Source organism: Drosophila novamexicana, unplaced genomic scaffold (assembly GCF_003285875.2).
Source record: "Drosophila novamexicana strain 15010-1031.04,08,12 unplaced genomic scaffold, DnovRS2.1 tig00000932-arrow-arrow-pilon, whole genome shotgun sequence".
Lineage (NCBI taxonomy): Eukaryota > Metazoa > Arthropoda > Insecta > Diptera > Drosophilidae > Drosophila > Drosophila novamexicana.
Genome location: NW_020824832.1, coordinates 1313438 through 1336468, shown reverse-complemented (window position 1 = coordinate 1336468; position 23031 = coordinate 1313438). Strand labels below are relative to the sequence as shown.

The window sequence follows — 23031 nt, the reverse complement described above, 5'->3', positions numbered from 1 at the left end:
ATGATAAATAGTTTACTTTTTATGGCTTACTACAACTATAACATAGTTTATTGGCATTTAAACACATTTGAACGTCATATTTAGACTATGCCAAGTTGAAAAGCATCTCACTTTAAACATGGAAGTTATTCAAGAATGCAAAGAATCATATTACGTTTTTTTTTTTATCGATTTTCAATCATTTTAATTTTTTCAAACCCTATCTTCGAATAGTACAAGTTAGAAGTCTTAAAAAGCACGCTTAAGCTTTCATTAAGAAATGTTTTTAGATATATTAGCAAGCTGATCTTTCGCTTATTAGACTTTAGCATATGCAGCAAATGTGCATTATAGTTCAGTACCAATTCAACAAAAACTATATTTCGAACAGATTCTTCCTATGTCTGTCTGTTCTTAAGAAGACAGCAGATGTGTTTGAAGTACAGTAAAGCTTTTGAATGCCAGATTTGGTTATTCCTGCTAGATATATGATAAAGTACTCCAATTCCGACCTTTTGTCTGCACATATATACTCGGCTGTTGATACGGATTGTGAATATATATACTCCATGGGGTCGAACGCGATTTCTTTTGTGCGTTACACGCTTCACTGCATAATCAACATCAAATATGAAAAGTATAAAAACCATTTAGGTAAATGGAAACATTTGTACATGACTTTAAGGGTTCGTAGTTAAGTTTACCTTCAAACTGTTAAAAAAAAACGTTTTTATACCCTGAACCCATTAAAAATGGGTATAAGGGTATAAAGTATATATATTCTTGATCAGCATCAATAGCTGAGTCGATCTAGCCATGTCCCTCTGTATGTCCGTCCGTCCGTCCGTATGTGTGAACGCAAGGATCTCAGAACCTATAAGAGCTAGAGAAATTTTAGATGTAGGTGCTCCTAGATCCCGCGCAGATCGAGTTTGTTTCCGATAATCGATAACTTACTCCTTTTCCAAGCAATCGATATCGACATCCTGTTTTTTGGGCAATTTTGGTAAATAATAAGAGCTAGTCACCAAACTTGACATATAGCTTCTAAAATAGAATATATATATGCATTTGATGTTGGAAGAAGTGGGTTCAGGGTATCCGCTAGTCGGGAGCTCCCGACTAGAACCTCTTACTTGTTAGTTCTGTTCTGTTGCCTAACATTTCCCATCATACGCTCAAATAATTCTATATTTGTATTTGAAAGCTCCTAAAAGTATGCCATACAATTAGAATATAATTGAACAGCGGCTTATAAAGCATACTTCCCGACTGAACACGCTTAAATACTCGCGATATATGAGTATATACACATATATATGTATGTTCTGATTGGAAGAGAATTACAATCACGCAGTCCGCGAACATGTTTTGTTTTATTATCATAATTAAATTGATTTGTATAACCTAATTCATAAGATAAATGTGTATACATGTGTTTACATATACTTTTTGTATTTCCTCTTGTTTCTTGTATATTAAGATGCCAGTTGTATAATTCTTGTTGCAATTTCCATTAACTGTTTGGGAACTGACAACTTTTTCCTGCAACAGTAATATCGAGTTATTGTACATATATATTTATAATGCATTCGTGTATATAGAACCATTTATTTAAATGTATATATATATATATATATATATAGAATATAGATGTATATATATATATATATATATATATATATATGTATATATATATATTTTTTTTATATAGTCAATTTCATTGGATTTCAATTACATATATTGGCAGAAGCGAGCAATTGTTTTTTTTTTTTGTTTTTCATTTCTATAATCCTCCATCATTGTCATTGTTAATTAAAATATGTAAATGTAATAATAATTATATAACTGAAACAATTTTTTGTTAGCTTTTTACAACACATTTAAGGTAAAAAAAAACACGTATCATAATTATAAATATAATCAGTAAATTGCATTCACAGCAAAAAGTGTCTTCACTTGTTTGCAGTTGTTGTTTTTTCTGTTGCTGTTTTTTTTTTTTTTTTTTTTTTTTTGTTAAGTAACGTTATATCGTTTTTTGAGGCATTGTTGTTAATTTCTTAATATTTTTTGGACAACAGACTAAAAATATATATATATAATGTATATGTGCAACTAACTTAAGAATATATAATCAAATTTACAAAAAAAATGGTAATTATCAAGCCAAATCTCTTGTTGAACTCTTTAATTGGCGCTATGCTATTGCATTTGTTTATTTTAAACATATTGAATTGCATAGTTTCGCATAGTTATATTAAGAAAATAAATATGATTTATTTTAGATAGTTGTATTTATATGTTTATAAGATTTGTTTGTTTGTGGTTGGGCAACATTCTCAATTTTTACGATAAAATCCAAAGATCAAATGATAAAAACATACGTCATGTGAAATAATAAACTTATAAATTTTGCTGCATGTCTGTGTATGTGTAGGTTTGTGTTTTTGTATCTGTCTGTCCGTCTCCTTGCGTGTGCGTGTGTGTGTGTGTGTGTGTGTGTGTGTGTGTGTGTGTGTAACACACACTGCCCTGTGAATTTCCACCTCAAAATGCATCCGATGTATCTGTGTGTGAGTGTATATATATACATATATCTTCTGTATACATATATATCTATATATATATATATATATATATATATATATGTATATATATATATATATATATATATATATATATATATATATATATATGTATATATATATGTATATATACATGTTTGTTTATATATGCATATATATATATATACATACATAAATATCGCCTGCTGCTCTATCCATAGCATTATGAAAAATGCACTCCTGCCACTCTTCAGTTACAAGAGTCCTTTCTCTCTCATTTCTTCGTTGTTGTTCGCGCCGACGCGTTCAAAATGCAATTTAAGGATAATAACAAAAACAATCAGGAACAATATTAAAAAAAAAAAAGGAATTAAATTTGAAAAATCTATTCTTATCTAATGGAACGATGGTGGCGGCCACTTCGCCCCAATGCAACTGCTCCAGTTCTTAATAGATGCGCTCGTAGAACAGCAGATATGCCTGCGCCTTGAGGGCCGTCTTCTCGCTAACCTCCTGGACACGTGAATCTGACACGTAATACCATTTGCCGGGCGGTGGCTGTACATTGGCCGCCTCATCTGCTTCGCCATTGGCCATGCCAGCCGGCTGATCGCCGGAGGTAGCAGCAGTTGGTTCGTCATCGGCAAGGCCATTGTTTAGATCGGAGGAGGCCTCGTCTGAGGTAGACGCATTGCTGCTGGAGCTGGTAAAGTCATCGCTGTCATCCATTGCATTCATGCGCATCTCACGGGCCTTCTCCTTGACCAGCAGCTCTTCAAGCTTTTTTAGCTGCTCATCGTCCTGATCTAGTTCCGCCTTGCTACCATGAGGCAGGAATTTCCAGCGCTTGTCATCAGGTGTCACCTTCGGACGTACCTTTACATAGGCGGTGTAGTGCCCGCCATATAAGCCGCCCGAGTGCTCGACTACGCCATAGAGCGCATAGAGCAGCTTCTTCTGTTTGCGATCGATGTTGGGCAAGTTTTTTACCTTGGATCCGCAGAAGGCGGCTATGTCCAGCAGGACCGAATAGCTGACCTGCTGCGTTAACTTACGAAAGATGCAGCGCGGCCCCAGCTGGAATCTCTTTAGATGCAAAATGAGCACTGCCGGCGGACTGGACACTAGAAGCTGCTTTGTCGCATTCGTGTTCACGGATTTGGCCTGCGGATCGGGGCCGTTGATGCGGCGCGTGCAGCTCTCGCAGCCGACCTTGTTCTGTCCAGTCATTAACTCGACGGCGGTAAAATTATTGAGGCACGACGGAACCGAGCATTCTCCCACCTCGCACTGATAGCGCGGCGCAATCGTGGTGCTCCAGTCCGAATAGCTTTGCGTGCGCACACGCTTTGAGCGGGCCACAATCTGGGCCTGCTCGCGCAGCTTTAGCTGTTCCATCTGCAGCTGCAGCTGCAGCTGCCCCGAAGAGAATTGGCGCATCTGCGAAGCACCCTCCTCGCTCAGCCCGGCATTCACTAAACTGGCAACTGTGCTGCCAATCGCTCCGCCATTGTTCGTTTCCGCCACATTGCTGGCTCCATTATTATTATTATTGTTGTTATTGCTTTTGTTGCTGGTGGTGCTGGCAGCGCTGTTGGTGGTGGTGGGTGCCGGACTTGTGGCTATGCCTGAGTCTGTAAAGAAAAACATAGGTAGAGCGAGAAGGAATGACCATTTGCTGTCCCTTTCACCTGAATATATCAAGAGCTGCACATATTAGGGTTTATCAGATCCATTATCAAATACTTATATAAACCTACTCCAGCTGTCTCTTAAAATTATGATTTTACTCACATAAATTGCTCTTTTATACAAATTTGTTCAACTGTTTTTGTAGAAGTAGTTTCACATTGTCTTGGAAACAGAAACAGTTACTCAAAAAAAAAAAAAAAAAAAAAAAAAACTGATAATAGGTATTATATTAGCTGTATGAAAAAGTAATAGCTTCTGGTCAAATTTCTGGACAAATTTGTGTACTACCCAAAGACGGTCTAGTTTGCATACAGATAGATGGACGGTTTAATTATGAATCACAGAAATCTAATATCTATATCCGTAGAGTGTGAAAACTATATGTATTAACAACTCCTGCAACATCGAGGAGGCTTTCTTTAAGTACTTCTAATGACATTGAGTAGCAAAGATTACTTTTGTACCTCTGTAACTGTAGCTTACCATTCTCGTCCTCTTCCAGCGAATCCTTGTCCATGTGTTCGGGCGTATCATCGCGTTTCTCGCTCAGCGGCTGCGCATTGCCATTGTTGTCTGTATAGAACTTGGCGCCGCTGCCGGTTGCCGTGTCTTCAACCAGATTGTCCTCTACATCAGCATCCGAGTGCTCGGATGTTGTTGCACTTAAGGATAGTGTATCTGCGCGCGGACCTTCACCCCAGGCCGCGGAGCGTGTTTTCTCGCCGTCAGTATCGGCAGACAGTGGCTGCACTTGCCCCTGGCCATCGCCACTACCGGGTTGCTGATCAACATCGGCGTCACCATCACCACCGCCACCGCCGCCGTTAGACTCATCGTTAATGTTCAGCTTGAGGGAAAGCTTTTGGGCTTGTTTGGTGCGCTGGTGTTTGGCAGCCCGTTTAGCCTTGCGCTCGCGCTCCTTCTCCTTCTTCACCTGTGCCTTGGAGGGCCCCAACGGTTCCTGCCCGTCAGCGTGAAGATAGAACGGAGGCGATGTCAAGCCCACATCCGACTCGCCGTTGCTGAGCTTGGTGTTACTACTGTTGAGAGCGGAGGCAGGCGAGTTCTCGGGACTAGTTTTGCGGCGCTGTGGTGGCTGCGGCTTCTCGACTGCCACGGGCAACGACATGTCCAGAAAGTACTCGTGACGCGAAGATACGTTAAAGCAATCCTGACAGGTCAGCGTCGAGACAAGAAAACCGCGAAACACTTGCTCCGGGCGAAGTATGCGATCAGCTGCCTGATTGCCATAGATCTTGCACTTCTGGCGCAGTTCCTCAGACACGCTGTTAATATCCTGATCCTTATATCCTAGATTCTGCAAGATGACACGTTGGTAGCGCTTCAAATCTTCGGAGCGTACGCTTTCCAGCAATTGACGCAGCAGCTCGTGGGCGTCGTGCTGATCGCCGCCAGTAAACTGTGGACATTTGGCGCACAGCTTGTCAAATAGCTTGCTGGGCGTAAAAACACCGCCGCCGGACTGAAGTTCTTCCAGTGCGTTGGCAAGGGCCGCAGTGAGATTGCCCCACGAAGAGAGCGTGCCCTTTATCATGGGCAGTTCAATGTCGCCCTTACCCTTAAAGTTAAAAGTGCCGCCGGGCAGCACAAATCTAAAAATGGCCAGAATTAATAAAAGTGTATGTGTGTATGGTTGTACGTGTTAGTATGTATGCACTTACTGCTCTCCGGGCTCGGCCAGCTCCTTGAGAACGGCTAGCAGAAACGGAGTCTGCGCCAGACACTGCATGACGGCATTAAAGAAGCAAGTGTTGCCCAAATTGGTGAGGCCACGCACGCGCGGCAAACGATCTAGCTCTGGACTGCCCAGCGATGGAGAAGCCTGTGTAGCCGCCGCCACCGACTGGTAAATTGCGCGCTTGTCCAGCACACGCTTAGCTATGCCTGGCACTGAGCCAATGCTGGTTGGGGGCGGCGGCGGTGGTGGCAGCGGTATGGCCCCATCGCCGCCATTGGCATTCACTGGCAGTGAGATCTGTTTGCCGCCAGTCATGGGCACAATGGGGCTCAGATGCTCCATACTTGACATTATTTTGTACTGAATGTTGTTGATTGTTGGTTGCGCCTCTGCTTTTGCATTGGCCACAGCTGTGGGCGGTTTCTGGGCCAGACGCTTTACCAGCTCGACGCACTCGAGCAGATTCTTGCGCGAATTGGCGGACACCTCGTTGTCACATTCGTAGCACCAGATCTTAAAAGAGCGTGTATTCAATGCCAGTGCATGCGAGTCCGAGTGCGGTTTCTGAAAGTCGACAGAAAGGGAGGCGAAATTAGGACAGATCAAGATCAGGATTGCGACTCCTCTTACCTTGAAGTGCTGCAGTGCGTGCTCGTTACGCTGACGGCCGCACAGCTGTGTGCCGCACTTGAGGCACAGCCAGAGAGTGTTATCGTATTCACAGTCAGTGGAATCGCCACCCGTACCATTGGGGAGATTGAGTTTCTGGCACTGTTGGCACTCGTAGAGCAGACCCGTGGATTTGAGCTGGCGGCGGAGGCGTGTCGTGTCGACAGCCTTCTTAATGTGCTGGCAAACTGTAGCGACGCTTCCAGCACCGGCATGTCCATTCATCAGCTCCTCCTCGCCAGAGTCTGTCGAGCTGGTGCCCTCTTGCGCGTCAGTTTGACGCTTCTTGACCATGATGCCGCTGCAGCTGTTGCGGTTCCTCAACTGACCCAGCGGCCGTCTAGTCTCTCTGCTGACACGCACTGAAATTGAATACGAGTAGACTGTAGCTAGGACACGAGCGACGAGCAGCACCACTGCTCGTATCGTTCGCTCCAAATAGTGGTATATGCAATAGGGGAATCTTGGTCTGGTGCTCTCGCTCTTCTCTATGATTTGGCTATTGTTGTTGTTGTTATTGCTATTATCGCTGGCAGTTGTATTACTGTTGTTTTTGTTGTTATAACAATTGCGTACTCGGTTCTCCATTGAGCACTTTTCAGAGCACAGCGATTCCCAGTTTATTTAAATGTTGTTTCTGCTTTTTCTACGTTTTACGTTTGCGATGACTGATTACAAATTCTGATATGGATTTTAAACTGATTTGACGTCGATTTGACATCGGCTAGCAATTGGCCCTCTTTGTTGTGTGCGACACCCTAACTGGAGTGCGTTATTATAATTATAACAAACAGTTTGTAACGCCTGACAGATATGTATGTTCATATCAACTTCATGCACCTTTACTTTAAGCTTCACTTGGAAGTGAATGTTTTGCATGTAAATAGAACGATGATACGGAAATACCTCCCAAATGGGAACAGAGCAAACAATTTTCGCTTTGTTTTGGATTAAACAACCTAACAGATAGACGATTATTCTGATAAGAGCTTAATGATAGTGGACAAGTGTTGATAAATGCTTGGCCCAAATTTATGGAGCATTGAAAGGGAGGTTTATACGAGGACTTAATTTTTGACCGACAGTTCTTATGGATAGTAATTATAGTCTTCTTGTGTTTCATTTATGCTCTTTTAGTTCATTTTAATTTCGCGTGAATTGCTTTTTCTTCTCAAAGCTAAACTAATACAACATTTGTTCAATTTGCAGCAGTGCTGCTAAGAATGCCTTTAGATTCACTAATTTAGTCTTCATGGAAGGGTGTTAAAACTTCGGCAAGCCGAAAACAGTTATGCCTGTTCTGTGTTGCGGTCGTTTGATTGTACGTGCGAAGGTGCTCTTAATTAGGGCTGACTTGCAGTTGGCGTGTGAAGGGGGGCTCCAGTATAATATTTTAATTTTATATATATATATATTTTTCTTATTAATTCTGGGGTCAAATCTTTGACGCACGTCCATTGGCACGCAGCGCCTCCGACAGTAGCTAGCGTTGCTGTTTGAGGTTAAGTTTAAGTTCATGCGCTGCCATATTGGGCAGCAGCAGCAGCAGTCGCAGTCCCCGTCGGAGCATTGTTATGCTTCGTGTTTGTCTTTGTGTTTGTGTTGTCTGTCGTGTGAGCTACGCAACAATGCAGCTGCTATGAAAACAGCACACACTGGAATCGCGGGGACACTCAACCGAATTTTTGACAAATATACAACAAAAACACGCACGCACACGCATACAAACGTGCGCGCAAACGACACGCACACACACACACACACACATGCACATACACGCGCGCATGCAGTCGAGACAGGATAGGCAGAATGGTTGCGAGTTTTGTTGCCCCCAAGTCCAGTTGCCACAGATTTTTGCAAACTCATCGTCAATCTGATGGGTCGCTTTTGTTGAATTACCTTGAGTTAGATTTTGCAATATGCGTTGAACATCAATTATTCTATCGTTTTGGTAGATTTGCGCCTAACCACTTCGTAAACACCAGGCAAACAAAAAAAACGTGAGCTTGAACTGCGTTCGCATTCGCATTTAATAAGTAAAAGAAAACATCGGAACAAATAAATCGATTTTGCAACGAAATGCAACCATATTTAATCGATGCTACTCACTGCGAAGTGCTGAGGCATCGATATGACGCAGTGACAGCTATGTCATCGAACGTGGCGGTCGGTCGAAAATGTACATCGATATCTACATGAGCGCGCATTTCAAAATGTTAAAATAATACACAATTTTGTGGAATAGACAAAAGTTTAGAACAGCAAATAGTATAAAGTTTTTTTTTTTTTTTATAAAGTGTTTTAAAGCTTCAGTCAATTTTTGTTGATTTTTTTCTGTCTTGCACTTCTAGTACACACTGGTATAAATAAATCATTCAAGACCAAATTTATCATTTCTCCTGGATTGGGTACACTTAGCCAAGTGAGCCAAGTGAGTCAACGGAAAAGCCTTGAGCCAGTCAACTTAATTCAGCAATCAAAGGCGAATATGCAACAGCCACAACAACAGCGAAGAGCACTAAGAATATAAAAGAAACTTAATATTGAAAACCTTATCATAAAGAAAACTTCCAGACATAAACTCCCTATAATTACCAACACCCTGAATGTTGTAAATGCATCAAAATTGTACCGCCCTTCAGGGCAATATTTTATGTGGCGGCCGCGACGAAGACCATAAAAACGCTCCCCAAAGCTGAAACGGGTATACGCAAAGCGAAAAAGATGAGAGATGGAGACAAAAAAAAAACGTGCATTCAATTTTGAGTTGGGTCTCGATGCTGCGGATCGGTCCCATTTCGTTCCAATCCCTTTGTCTGCCCAACTGTCTGTCTGTCTGTCTGTCCGCCATTCTGCCCGTTCGCTTAATTTGCTTGAATTGAGTCGTCATCAGTATTATCATCATTATTATCATTTTTATCATTAAGATCATCGCAACTGGTAGCTTTAGTTTTTCCTTGGGTGAAAATTCCTAGAGATGTTTTGTGCCCATCCGCTCATAGTAATTGCCCAATAATGCTTTGTGTACAAATACTCCCCGAACACCTGCCCCAGTTCCGGCAATGGCATCCACACACACACAGACACACACACAAACGTACCTCAAATTAAATGCAAGAAGACACAGGAACTGTGCACATTAAAGTCCTATAATGCATAATAACATCAAAGATAATTTCGCAAAAAAAGTTAAGAAAATGTTGCCCGCATTGACACAGCAAGTCATGCCGGCCAGAGAGTAGCAGAGTAAGAGAGACAGAGGAAGAGAGAGAGAGAGAGCGAGAGAGAGAGAGGGAAAGAGTTTACATTCATCTTTCCTCTGCCAATCCTAAAGCCATTGCCAGTCCCCAGCTCGAAGCCCCATCCCTTCACGGTTCCCAGTACAAATTTGCTGTAATGAATATTTCGCAGAAGACGTAAATCGATTCCTGGACGGCGGCTGCCGTTTGGCTCTTCCTCCGCTAGTCCGCCCGTCCGCTCGCCCGGTCTCTTCTGGCCGCATCCTCAGCCGCATCATCATCTTCATTATGTGCATGCAATGTGCAGGTTAGTAGAAGTTTTTTTTTTATACCCTGTATTAATATATATCTCTATATATAAAACTGTTTGTCCTGACTGACTGACTAATTGGCTGACTGATTGATGATCAACACACACTGTACTTACCTTATGTGATAAAGGTGCACGTTAAGACGGGGTTTCGGGAAATTCCACCCGCAAGTGTGGAAAAATCGCGAAAAACGTTTGAATGAAACTTTTTTGTTTACCATCCGATCGGTATTAAACTCAATTTCAAAGGTCTTTGCTCAAATGCATTTGAGGGTGTTTCACACTTTTCAAAAAATCCATTCCACCTTAATGGAAATGGGGGTCAAAGATTTGGTGGCTGACGTTTCGCTCTCAAATTCATTTCCAAGGATCTACATAAAAAAAAATCATTTGCGACGTGTTTCACATTATTCGCAAAAACTAAACTTCTTCGGTGGAAAGTGCATCCTAAAGGTTTTTTTGGGGATGCTTTAATTTTTTTCCGACTTGCTTCAAAATTATTTTTAATGCTAAACTTAATGAGTACGTGTTTTAACGATTTGGGAAATTCCACCCGCAATAGTGGCAAGTAAATTGGCGAAAAGCTTTAGTATGATAGTTGTTTGTTTATCATCCGATCAGATTCAAAATCATTTTCAAAGCTTTTTGAGAACATTAATTTTATAACAAACGTGTCACGGGCAAGGCCGGGTTATACCCGTTAGTTTAAATTTATTTATATATAAATGTATGCATGTATATATATTCTTTATCAAGTGCAATCATTCTTCAGTATATAACAAAATGTATGTGATAATGAATGGATTCACCTCTCCCGAACACGAGGTGTCTTGTATTGCTTCTTCTTTTTATTGGGTAACTGCTGAGTTGCCTGAGACTCATGCGCCCTGTGTCGGGCCATCAGGTTTATGGTGCTTGTTTGGAGGCTCCCTCTGAAATTTTTTACTGAACGTTCAAAATGTTGTGGCCTGTTTAATATGGTTTTAGGGTTTTAAAAACTCGAGTATAAGTTTGACCTACGTAAAGCAAGGACCCGGTTTGATCCAACCTATCGAATCGTGAATTAAAAGTTTGAATAAAGCATGAACCGAACCTGTATCCGGGTTAGTTGCATGAAGAACAGAGGAAACTAAACCATATTCAAATAAGGATCTGGTTAAATATATAATTTATATTTTAATTTGAAAACATGTGGCAAATCAGGCTTCGAGCTAGATTCATAAAATGTAAAAACCAGCTTCAGTGTGTTTGTATGCAACTTCTGATTGAGAAAATATAAATATTATGGGAAAAATATATGCCCCAAGGCTTAACGTGAATTACACCACATTTTCCTGAAGTGGTTAAAGGCAAGTAAACTGTCTTATAGCATTCAGCCCATTACCATCCCAATTAGGCTTTAGTTAGGTTTCCTCCGGCTCCGACTCGGCTGCGATTCAGCCTGAGGTTAAAATTTCTCGGCACACGCTGATTGTCTAGTCAGCTGGCCAATTTGGTGGTTTACGGTTTTTTGTGACTCATTAGAATTTTTCAATTTTATTACTTAAGCACTCACATGCGATAGCAGAAGAAAAATCCAGGCCCAAGCTACAGTGCTGCTCGCTTGTCTAGGTTACCCTACCATCTACGTGAGGTGAGTCAGATAATACTTTGGGTCTGAGCCACATTTAATGTTAGTCTAACCAGCGTAGATTGCTTAAGTGTGAACCTTTCTTGAGGGCAACTAATGCTTGAATTATGTTAAGTCAAAAAGACACTTATTTTAAGAGTTTGCATACTTGGATTAAGCATGAGAGTACAACATTTGTTCCTGGTATTTAATATACTTATGTAGGGCATTTGCTTGAGATGAACCGACTGATGTGAACACAAAATTCTCAGGACATTCTCATTTTTAGTAGCTGACCCAATGCTAATATCCTCTGCCGTATTTAACTGCACACTTAGCTGCCTTGGGGCAATGAAATATCTGTTGATCGTTTCCACAATTAAAAACCATTTTCAATTTGCAAAATTCTGTCTGGTCTAATGCAAGATGTATGCAATTTCTCTTCCCTTGATGCACTAACAGTGGTTATGTTAACTATACCTTGATATGTGTGTGCCCAACGAAGTCTAAATCTTAATATTCTTAATAACTCTCCCGGTAAAGAGATATTTTATAATTTATTAACATTTTGTTTTGAATTGAATTGAACAAACAAACAAACAAATTATCGTTGATTCGGTTCACGATTCATAATAAAACTGGTTTTACATATTCCCGACTTGGATAAGACTTAGAACCGATAGGTTAAGCTAGGTTAGATTAAGTCAGGTTAGGTTAGGTTTGGTTAGATTGTATCAATACACTGTCAACCAGATTAAGATGTTTGATCGAAAGTATTTATTTAAGGGTATTTATTTGTCGGGCTTTCGACGTGTTTTCGCTCTGCTTTCTGGCTTATTGCTGCTTCGCTGTTGTTCTTGGCCAAATTGCGCAATAAATTACGCTGCATATGCAACACGGGCTGGCCGGAGCTGTTGGCTGGGACCGCTGTGGCGCCCCGAGGATTGCGTGTATTTAAATCATATTCCATTTACAGCTTCTGTTGGCCACATGCAACCGCATCCAGCCGCTCGTCAGTTTGTTGCTGTTGTTGTTTTCATTTTTCTTTTATTACAACTCGCTTCAGTGGCACCCACATCGGAGACGGCAGCGTCTCAGCTTCAGTTGTGTGGCACACAGTTCCTGGAAATGATACAGCAGAAGTTGCTGCCACAGCGAGCCGCGTTGAGTGCCGTTCGTCTTCATCCCCAGTTTCATGGCCTCAAATGAATTTAAATTGGACTCGGCGCACAATTTCAATAAATTAGTGCAGCTCCGCGTCGCGTCTACCTGTGCGCCGGGCGGCGGCTCAAAGGAGCGCGCCTATCGCTCCGTTTGTGCCACTCTCTTGGCCTTATCACTGTGCGGCAACAATTGCATTTGCCGGCTTGTTGCCGCCGCCCGTTGTTATCATTTAATGAACGCCCCGCTCTCTGTCCAGCTGCAGCTCCGACTGCAAGTTAATTTTCAGCTAAGTCGATTGCCATTTGATGCCTTCTGGCTACAGCTGCCACGCTGCCTCCATGCCACGATGCCCCGCTGCCCCGCTGCCACACGTGCGTTATCTTAAGTAAATGGCCGACTTGCGGCAAGTTGCGGCCGTTCGTTGCTGCGGGCCAAGTTTTCTGATGCAGTGCATTGCAATGTTAATATAGCGATAATCATGGCTCCATCTACTAATTAATTGACTCTTTGTGTTCTCCTGTTGATCTGCTGACGCATCCGCATCCGCCTCTCTCACTCCCCTCTCCCCTCTCTCCTCTTGGCCGCAATCGCGACCGCGCGGCGCTTTCGTTTCATTAAAAGCCAGTTTCAATTTTCTGCATTTTACTGCCTGATGCACTTTGGCATCCCGAGGTAAGGCGAGGCAGTCAGCCGTTCAGCGCTTGTTGTTATACCCTGTACACATAGCAAATGACTGGGAATGGGTATGACTGCTTTGTGAGCATGTATGTAACAGGCAGAAGGTAGCATCTTCGTTCCCATAAAGTATCTAGCTCAGCTGTGTCTGTCAGACTGTCTCACAAATAAGATTCTCGTAAGCTTTAAGCTTATTTTTTTTTCGATATCTCTCTACATTGCCATAATATCGACTTTGAAACATGGATTTTTAGGTTAATCGCTTTGCTTATATAAGCGAGAGATACCAAAACAATACATATAGGGGCTGACGTACACAGATCCAAATAATTTAGCCTTTCGTACAACTCTCAGCTCAAAATGAAAGAAAAATATTCGCATTTGTGGTTGTCGAGTCCTAGGCTTTCGCATATACACACATATTTTGGTGCCATCTTCAAGACCTAAAAATACTCTATTGATCGGACTATAAACATCGAAGTAACTTAAGAATGCATTTCCACAAGGGAGGGGCTGGGGCTAGGAGAAGAAGCATGTGTGCTCTTGTGAGTTTGGAAGAAAAGTTCGCTAAGCACAGGGTATGCCCGAGTCGCGCACTCCCGACTGCCGCACACTTGTTGTTGTTGTTGCCGTCTCGAAGTCTTTTTGCCTACACATATTTGCACTCTGGCTGCTCGACGTTCACAAGGCTCAAAACCGCCTATGCCGGTGCCAGCCGCAGGCCCATCCTCTAGCCCAACCCCATCCCCACATAGGGACCCAAGCAGAGCCACATTGACGTTCACGTCCTCCTTTTAATGCGTTCAATTCATGTGTGTAGATAATTTTGACATTTAGTTTCTTATCTGAAGTTTATTTCTTTCGAAAATGCAAATCTTTTGCCAACCCATCGTCGCTGGGTGTGAACGCCAGCCGCCAGTTCGCAGTCGCAGTCGCAGTTGCCGTTGCCTTCGCTGTCGACGTCGCTGCTTTGCTGGCTTGTGCGGGGGGTCGCTAAATTAGCACCTACACACATCGCTCCCTCAGACAACAACAAGAACAAGAACAACAACAACAACAATAGCAGCATTTGAAGCGCTGCGCCTCTGCCCCGGCAACTTTATTAGCACCCCAGAATCTTTGATCTTTCGCCAATGCCGCCGCTGATGATGGGTTACTTGCATACCCTTTACAGCGGGCATAGCCGCTTTCTTGAGCAGCATAAAGCACCATGTAAAAGCACTAACAATGCAACGTGTTGTAAATGTATATATGTTGTCTGGTAAGACCAGCAGATACATATATATAAAAGAATTGGAGCTGATTGACTGACTGATTGACTGATTGAAGACCAACGCACAGCCTGAATGGAAACAGCTAGAAAGCTGGAATTTTCAGTTAAATTCGCCTTTTTGATATAAAGGCATATAAAAGTAAGGATATTGGAGGATTGTTGAAAATTTGAAACACTTATGTACGAAATTCCTGGAAAACGGTCGCATGCTACTATTTTGCTTAAAAATTTCCTTGTGAAAATACATTACAGACGTGTTTTTGGAAAATTCAACCTCGTGGGCTAGAAGTTTTGGGTTCAGAAGCATTTCGAAAGAGCTCTATGAAAGATTTTTTGATCTTAAGTTATCTGTTATCATAAGTATCTGCTGCTAAGCGTGCATATTTAAAGTTTCTTTTGAGCAATGCGTCAGGTTTTTAAAAAAATCTTTTAACTGGATAACTTTTAACTTGATCTTTGTGGGTTCTGTATTTAAGCCGTCTTATATCCCATTTCTTTTTGATTCCACTAACCTATAATAAGATATTTGACAGTCATATCTTATAAGATATTCCACAAATTTATAGTTCTTGATGTATGCTATATGGCTGATATAGCTATAAAACCTTTGTCAATAGAAGGCCCATTTAGCCTGGCTTCTGATGTAAGCTTAGAATATCTCAACTTTGAATACATCAATCAAATAATATGATAATTTAATATGATATATGATATGATATATGATATGATATGAAATGATATGATTTAATATGATATGACATGATATGATGTGATATAATTTGATATGGTATCATATGATATGACAATTTAGTGCAGTGTATTTGGTATTCGTTGCAGACGTATTATAAATTTTTTATTTCTTTTTTCTTTGAGTTTCTTAATTTTGTGCGCAGGATATGGCAAATTATTTTTGGCACGCCAACCAAGACTCTCTAGACAAATGTCCACGCAAGCGATTATTTTTTTTTTCCTTTTTTTTTGTGCTGTCGTGAGTTTTTTGTTATTTGTGCTTTATTATACCCTGAGCCCATTGAAAATGGGTAAAAAGGGTATTATGTATTTGTGCAAATGTATGTAACAGGCAGAAGAAAGCATCTCCGACCCCATAAAGTATATAGCCGAGTCGACATAGCCATGACCGTCTGTCCGTCAGTCCGTCTGTCCGTAGGTATGAACGCAAGGATATCAGAACCTATAAGAGCTGGAGACTGAAATTTTAGTTGTAGGTCCTCCTTATGCCTGCGCAGATCGAGTTTGTTTCCGATAATCGATAACTTATCCGTTTCCAAGTAATCGATAAAAATCGATATCGACATCCTGTTTTTTGGGCAATTTTGGTAAATAATAAGAGCTAGAGTCACCAAACTTAACATATAGCTTCTAAAATAGAATATATATATGCATTTGGTGTTGGAAGAAGAGGGTTCAGGGTATCCCCTAGTCGGGAGCTCCCGACTAGAACCTCTTACTTGTTATTGTTGGGGTTGAGTGGCCGTTGTTGTGCGCATATCCTGTGATATCCTGGCAAACGCCAGGCTCCGTTACCTGCCTGTTCGTCCGATAGTCCGTCCGTCTGGCGTATCAATTTCAATTGGCTCTATTATGCGCTCACAGGCCAATTGTGTGGGTAATCGCCTGCTAAATTTAAAGCGGAGCTTGAGCTCTAAGAAAGGAACAGCTCACAGATTTGTTGAGCAGAGCGAAAACAAGGCAACCAATTGTAGATATTGGTGCCAGACTATACCTGTTCCGGATAACACCAAAAGGCCCTCCTTTGTAAGCCCAATTTGCATTGGAATTGGATTATACTCGATTGTATGGTATCTAGAGCTCAAATGGGGTCGAGGGAGTAGAGTTATACGAACTAAATATAACGACTTATCTTAATAAGCTGATCTCAATATAGATACATTTTTAGAAAATATATTGAACAAGTTCTAGGTTTTCAAATATGTTCAGCTATATTTATACAAGTTCACAGATAAATGGGGAGAGTATAAAGGATTTATGCACCATCTTTCCGTGTGAACGGAGTTTTAGATTTAAAGTTTGGAATATATATAGCCATGATAAAGGCTTCAGATTATTATCAGATATTAATTATTGATTCATTTTTTTTTCCGAAAATATTTGTATTATCGTTTTCTTTTATTAACACTTTAATGATTATAATTCTTTTATTGACTTTTCCATTTAAAAAATTTTTTTTTTTTGGCTTTTTGGATATAATACCCTAAGCCCATTGAATATTGGTAAAAGGGTATAATGTTTTTGTGCAAATGTAAATTTATGTAACAGGCAGAAGGAAGCATCTCCGACCTCATTAAATATTATATCCTTGATCAGCATCAATAGCCGAGTCGATCTAGCCATGTCCGTCTGCCTGTCCGTCCGCCTGTCGGTCCGTCCGTCTGTCCGTATGTATGAACGCAAGGATATCAGAACCTATAAGAGCTAGAGACTTGCAATTTTAGCTGTAGGTCCTCCTAATATAATAAAAGCTAGTATTACCAAAAGTGATATGTTTACTCTAGAATAGTATATATATATATATGTATATACATATATCAAGTATCTTTCATTTCATACACTTTATATGGTGCTGGAATAAGAGGGTTCAGGGCATTCCCTAGTCGGGAGCTCCCGACTAGAACCTCTTACTTGTTATTATTATTATTATTATCATTATGTTTGTTACTCTTAGATTATTTTATTCTTTCTTTTGAAAGGTGTGGCGATACTTATGCGTTGGACTGTGTGTGCATATCTGAATGTCACACCGCCAGACACATTGGAATACAACAAATTAGTTAAGTACGTGTGGCAACGGCAACAACAAAAACAATGGAGACACTTTCCATTCTGCTTTATCCTCTGTTCTGATCCCAATCCCTAGACCATGCCCAGTGCACGCAGCGTAACTTTAGATGCCCCAATGTCCATGCCGGGGGGCCAATGTCGTTGTTGTCGTTGTTAATATTGTTGTTGTTATTGTAGTCGTTGATGTTGTTGTTGTTATTGTTGTCTGGCTGTTTGGCTTAGTGCTGCGGTAATTCACACGCTCAGCGAACGCTCCTGAGTAGCTACAAGAGCCTCGCCTTGGCCACTGTTTGGAATGATTCTTGCATTGTAATTATCGCATTAATTCTATGGCTTCAGCAAAAGTTGCTGTTGATATGGGCCTGCCTACCAGCGACGACCATCCACCCCCGCCAGCCCACCACTGCAAACAGCACACCCCGCTCTCCCTGACGGCACACATATTAAATTGCAAGCGGGCGCCAGTTTGGGGGCAGCCAACCGACCTGGCCATCCATCCAGCTGTCCAATTGTGGGGTCCGGGATGAGCAAGCCGGAATCGATGCTAGTTGGGTTGATCGGCGCGACAGAGAGAGAGAGAGAGAGAGAGAGAGAGAGAGAAAGAGAGTGGAGAGTGGCGAATTGAGACCGGAGAACGGAGAGCATAAGCAAACATCGTGACTTGCAGCGTCGGTAAAACATCAAGCATACTAAAATAAAGTACTCAAAGCATATTTAAAAGCACTAAACACAAGTACCACAGATTAATAAGCGCTTTTGAACTCAGCCGACCAGAAAACTAGTTAATGGCACAACAACAAAAAACTGTGCAAAAAAATCAACAACAAAATAGCAAAAAAAAAAAAAAAAAACAAAAAGCAGCCAGCGGCAAACGGCAAACGGCAAAAGGCGCCGGCGACTACATAAAGGGAGTGCTTCACCCATGGATTGTCAACATCATCAGACGCTATATGGAACTGACACCGGGCACTGTGACTGCGACTGCGACTGGTGAAACGGTGTGGAAAATGCTGGTGGAAATCCATGCCAAATGGCAATTGGAAAAGCGTAAATATGGCCAAGCAAACAAATCAAGAGCCAAACTCTTTCAAGCCGCACACAGCTTGAGAAAAAGCCAAAGAAAAGCCAGAAACAAGCATGTTGCGGGCGGCCATTAGCGACTGCCCCATACCCGTTCACAGCTCAAGAATGGAACGATCTATGGACAAGCTCATCAGGTATCATCAGGCGTTCCAAGTTGCCTCAATTTAGCTGCAAAACTGTAGATGTGGATAATGAGCGGGTCGTTCTTTAGAGGAGTCTACCAAAATGTTGAAACTATTGATTTTATATATATTTTATAGATTTTGAACGCGAGAATTTAACTGAAAGAGTAAGAGGGCTCTAGTTGGGAGTGCCCGTCCAGCAGATACCTTGAACCTTCTTGTGTCTATACCTCACTCTGGAGGAGGGGAGGGAAGTTATAAAATTAAAGTTTCTTAATCTGTATATACTATTCTAGAAGTCAGTTGACAAATTTGGTAACTATAGCTAAACAGGTTTTCGATATCGATTGCTTGGAAACAGGTCAAGTTATTGATTATCGGAAACGAACTCCTACTGCGCGGGAACTAGCAGGACCTACGTTCAAGTTTCTTATCGGCTCTGGGATCGACGAGCTCATACATACTGACAGACTGTCGGACATGTTTGAATGGACTCGGCTATTTATGTTGACTAAGAATATTTATACTATATGGGGTCGGAGGTGCTTTCTTCTACTAATTACAAATAGTTGCACAAATATATAATACCCTTTTTACTCATAAACAATAGGTTTAGGGTATAAAAAGCCAAAAAGAAGTCCTCAAACCCATTAAACTCATTTTACATTGTGAACGAGTATAAAAGACACACACAAGACCCACAAGACGTTGATGAAGATGAAGACGAGGGCAAAGACGAGACGTGGACGCTGCCAAGATGCAAAGAGACGTCGCTGTTGACAGCAGCCGAGCAAACATTGTTGCAGTGCCCACTTGAGATTGAAATGTAGCTGGATATGGGTTGGAGAGGGGCGAGCAGCGAGCGGCGAGGGGAGAGGGGTCTCAGTCGGATGCAGGCACAGGGGTAGGGACAGAAGCAACCTGCAAATGCAGTCGCTTGTTGTTTGTTGTTTGGCATCTTGTGACAGTGCGGAACTCTTTGAAGATCCAAGCCGTGATTTAATAGTTGGCAACGCGTCTTTGTCATAGTTCCGATCGCTGATTGCTGATCGCTGATCACTGATCACAAGTAGATCGTGATCAAGTCACGACATATGCGTCTGCTTTATACAAATACAAAATTACAGTCTCAATTATATTGCTCGAGATATGCAAACTTGATATATTCCAAGTTCACATTGATCTACAGCAATCGATCAATCTTATATTTATATATATATAAATACCTCTTTTGAAAACTTATTTTATTTTCTCACAAAGTCGGAGCATAATTGGTTCCGCATCAAATGCATGAGCTAGATTCAGATAAATTACTATTATTTAAGATTTATTATTTTATTATTGTTTTGTATTATTATTATATATATTGACTTTTATTATCAACTTCTGTAAGGTCTACACGTATGTGTAAAGTAAACATAAATTAAAATAAATTAATAGATCTCCGATTCCGAACGCCATTGTCGCTGGTTCAGGTTACGGTACGAACCTACTCCCTCTTTAATTTCGTGAACCCACATCATTGAACCCAGGTCATGGTTCAAGCGTTGGTTATTCATATTCATTATCACATACATTGATATTCAGTCTCGAAATTGCTTCAAATAATCACATTTTCAATTAATAATTGCCCGTTCTACTGAAAATATTGCAGGACGTAGATATTTTCATATAGGTTTTGCGTGCTAGATTCGATCTCCATCCAAATTTCGCATCTAAAGAATATGGTTAGATATATCCAATTGTTGGCTGCTAATATATTCATACTTTGGTCTTTATTTTTCGGTTTGACTCGAGTTGTAGTAAAATATGAATTAAAATTCCGGGTTTGAATCAGTACGGGCTCAAAGATGGGTCTGATTTACAGTTTCAGGAACAAGACTTTGTAAATGTTTAAATTGATTTTGAAAATAGGTCAAGCAGATGAACTTGGATAGCATTTGATCAAAAGCTTCAAGATATGAGGTCCACAGGAACCTTAAATGCGACTTGTAAATAAAATAATTATAATAACTAAATATGCTCGAATAGGAGATACCTTATATGGTGAATTAATATGAATATGATTATAAGCAGCCGAATGCAACTTAACGTCCTTCTTAAAACCAATAGCAGAATTCTAGGGTATTTTTATAGTTGTAACTGCATGTATATACGCATCATACCACTTAAAATGCTCATATTGCTAACCACGATTATAGGCATCACGAGAGAAACCTGTGCTTAGCCTCAGGCTCTGGATGCATAGATAGGCAACCGAAGACAATGCAAAGCGATCGCCCGAACTGAGATGCCTGGCAGCATTTATATAGGGTGCAGCACAGGCACTTAATGAAAAGAGTACAAACACAGGCAAAGAAAGAGATAGATATATATATAGACAGAGACGGCAAATGAGTTGTAAACAAAAGATGAAGCCGAGGAGGGCAAGTGTTAGTGCTTACATTAGCCATTATAGGGTAGCGCTTGCCTACACGACCCCAGCCGGATTGATCCCCTTTGATGACCGAAGTTCAAACAACCGGCAGATTTTTGAGAATCAACAAACAAACAATGGACGAGCCAACGGATCCGGAGACAAGAGTAGTTGAGTAGCCGTATTATTGCTGCTTCTTCTGTTGCTGCCAACTGAAGTGTGTGTGAGTGTGTGTGCGAACGGGCGCTGGGGTGGGGGGGCTTACATGGGCATTAGCCTTGATGACAATTGACAGATCTTGCTGAAAGTGGTTTCGGGCTGCAGCTCAGCCCGGCTCAGTTCAGCTCAGTTGGTCACTTGTAAGCGCTGCGGAAGTGCGCGCCGATTTGCTGCCAATTGAGCGTGGCAGCAACTAGCGCGGAGCTTGCAACAACAGGTGTTGCACGTTGCCATTGATCAGCGATGGCAGCTTTGCATTTTTGTGCAATCTATGCAGTTCTATGCCCGGCCAGACGAGGAGGCTACTCGACATTGGCATTGGCACTGGCATTGGCATTGGCATTGGCCATGCCCCTGCAGAACCGTTGCTACCACCAATCGTTGCCAGCCATGTGCAACGCCTCCTTTTGCAGTTGCGGCGATAAAAATCTCGCAACGCTTCGCCCAACTGCGTTTGATGCGCCGTCCCGGGCGCAAAATTTGCTGCAATTCGTTTTGATTTGCGATTTTCTGCTTTGCGCACCGCCCCTACTCCATAAAGTCAAGGGAGGGGGAGGGGGCAACAATACGGTGCGCGAGGCGGAGCGAGGAAGGGCATTGAGAAGGAAAAAATCTTATCTCACTGCCGGAAATCAAAGCGCACATCAAAGATTGCCGACGCCGCCGACGTCGTCGTGGCTGTTGCTGCTGCAAGCGAAGGTCGCGGTGCTCAATTGTAAGTGCCGCCCCGCTTCCAGCTTGCCCCCCCCCTCCCACCACCCTTCACCATGCCGCTCCCACGCGAACAGCGGCATTGCAGACCGCCCTGCACCACCACCTTTTGCTGCAGAGGCCACCTTTCAGTTTTGTTTGATGTCGTTCCTGTTCTCCTTGTCGTCGTCGTTGCTGTTGTTGTTGCTGTTGTGGTCGCTGCTCGTCGTGTGTGTGATCAAATTTCCCATTCCCCCCAAGAGCAAGGAGCCAATCAGACTCTCTCACACACACACACACACACACACACAAACAGATAAAAGATCCATGTGGCATAGCTTTAAGATCAAGTCAAAGGCGCTTTGAATGCCACGCAGCGCTGTTGCTCACCTGCCACTGTTGCCGCTAGCAGGTGGGTTAGCTTTCCAAAAACAATCTGTCGTTCACTGATCATTGATCACTGATCACTGATCACTGATCAATAATCAGTGATCTTCATTCGTAAGTTCCGCAAGAAATTGATGCTTAATAGTTAACGGTGCATTTTTTCTTTAAATCATTATCCAACACTAATTGAATAGATAACCGATCATTAACATTGGAAAATATTAATTCAAATGACATTATTAGTTAAATAGTTATTCACTGAAATCATTTAAGAAATTATAGAAAATATATATGTGTTGGGTTTTTAGCGTATTTAAAATGACAATTTTTTTTTTTTTTTGTCATTTTATGCTGTCTATAATTATATAATTAGTAGTATATTAAATATCTTCAAGAACATTTAATTTATTGGCAATCAATT

The 23031-nt window shown here is 41.6% G+C and overlaps 1 protein-coding gene across 2 annotated transcripts; it reads right to left on the bottom strand.

Annotated features, from left to right (window-relative positions):
• Positions 1 to 2736: 2736 nt before the first annotated feature.
• LOC115765168 (ubiquitin carboxyl-terminal hydrolase 16) lies at positions 2737 to 8607 on the bottom strand. Of its 2 annotated transcripts, XM_030708588.1 has the most exons (5): positions 8503 to 8607; positions 6565 to 6965; positions 5918 to 6498; positions 4719 to 5848; positions 2737 to 4177 (listed from the first exon to the last, which is right to left on the bottom strand). In XM_030708588.1, exons 2-5 carry the CDS (start codon positions 6895 to 6897, stop codon positions 2991 to 2993), a joined length of 3231 nt encoding a protein of 1076 aa, XP_030564448.1. In that variant the 5' UTR covers positions 6898 to 6965; positions 8503 to 8607; the 3' UTR covers positions 2737 to 2990. The 2 variants fall into 2 exon arrangements, with proteins under 2 accessions (XP_030564448.1, XP_030564447.1); XM_030708587.1 differs by lacking the exon at positions 8503 to 8607 and having other exon boundaries at positions 6565 to 7271.
• Between the last annotated feature and the right edge of the window lie 14424 nt (positions 8608 to 23031).

What these genes read in the sequence shown, in the direction of transcription:
- LOC115765168 (XM_030708587.1), bottom strand. Translation starts at nt 7,191, where the DNA reads ATGGAGAACCGAGTACGCAATTGTTATAACAACAAAAACAACAGTAAT. An exon ending in ACGCACTGCAGCACTTCAAG is followed by an intron (nt 6,499 to 6,564) that starts GTAAGAGGAGTC and finishes GTCGACTTTCAG; the next exon opens with AAACCGCACTCGGACTCGCA. An exon ending in GCTGGAAGAGGACGAGAATG is followed by an intron (nt 4,178 to 4,718) that starts GTAAGCTACAGT and finishes TTTTCTTTACAG; the next exon opens with ACTCAGGCATAGCCACAAGT.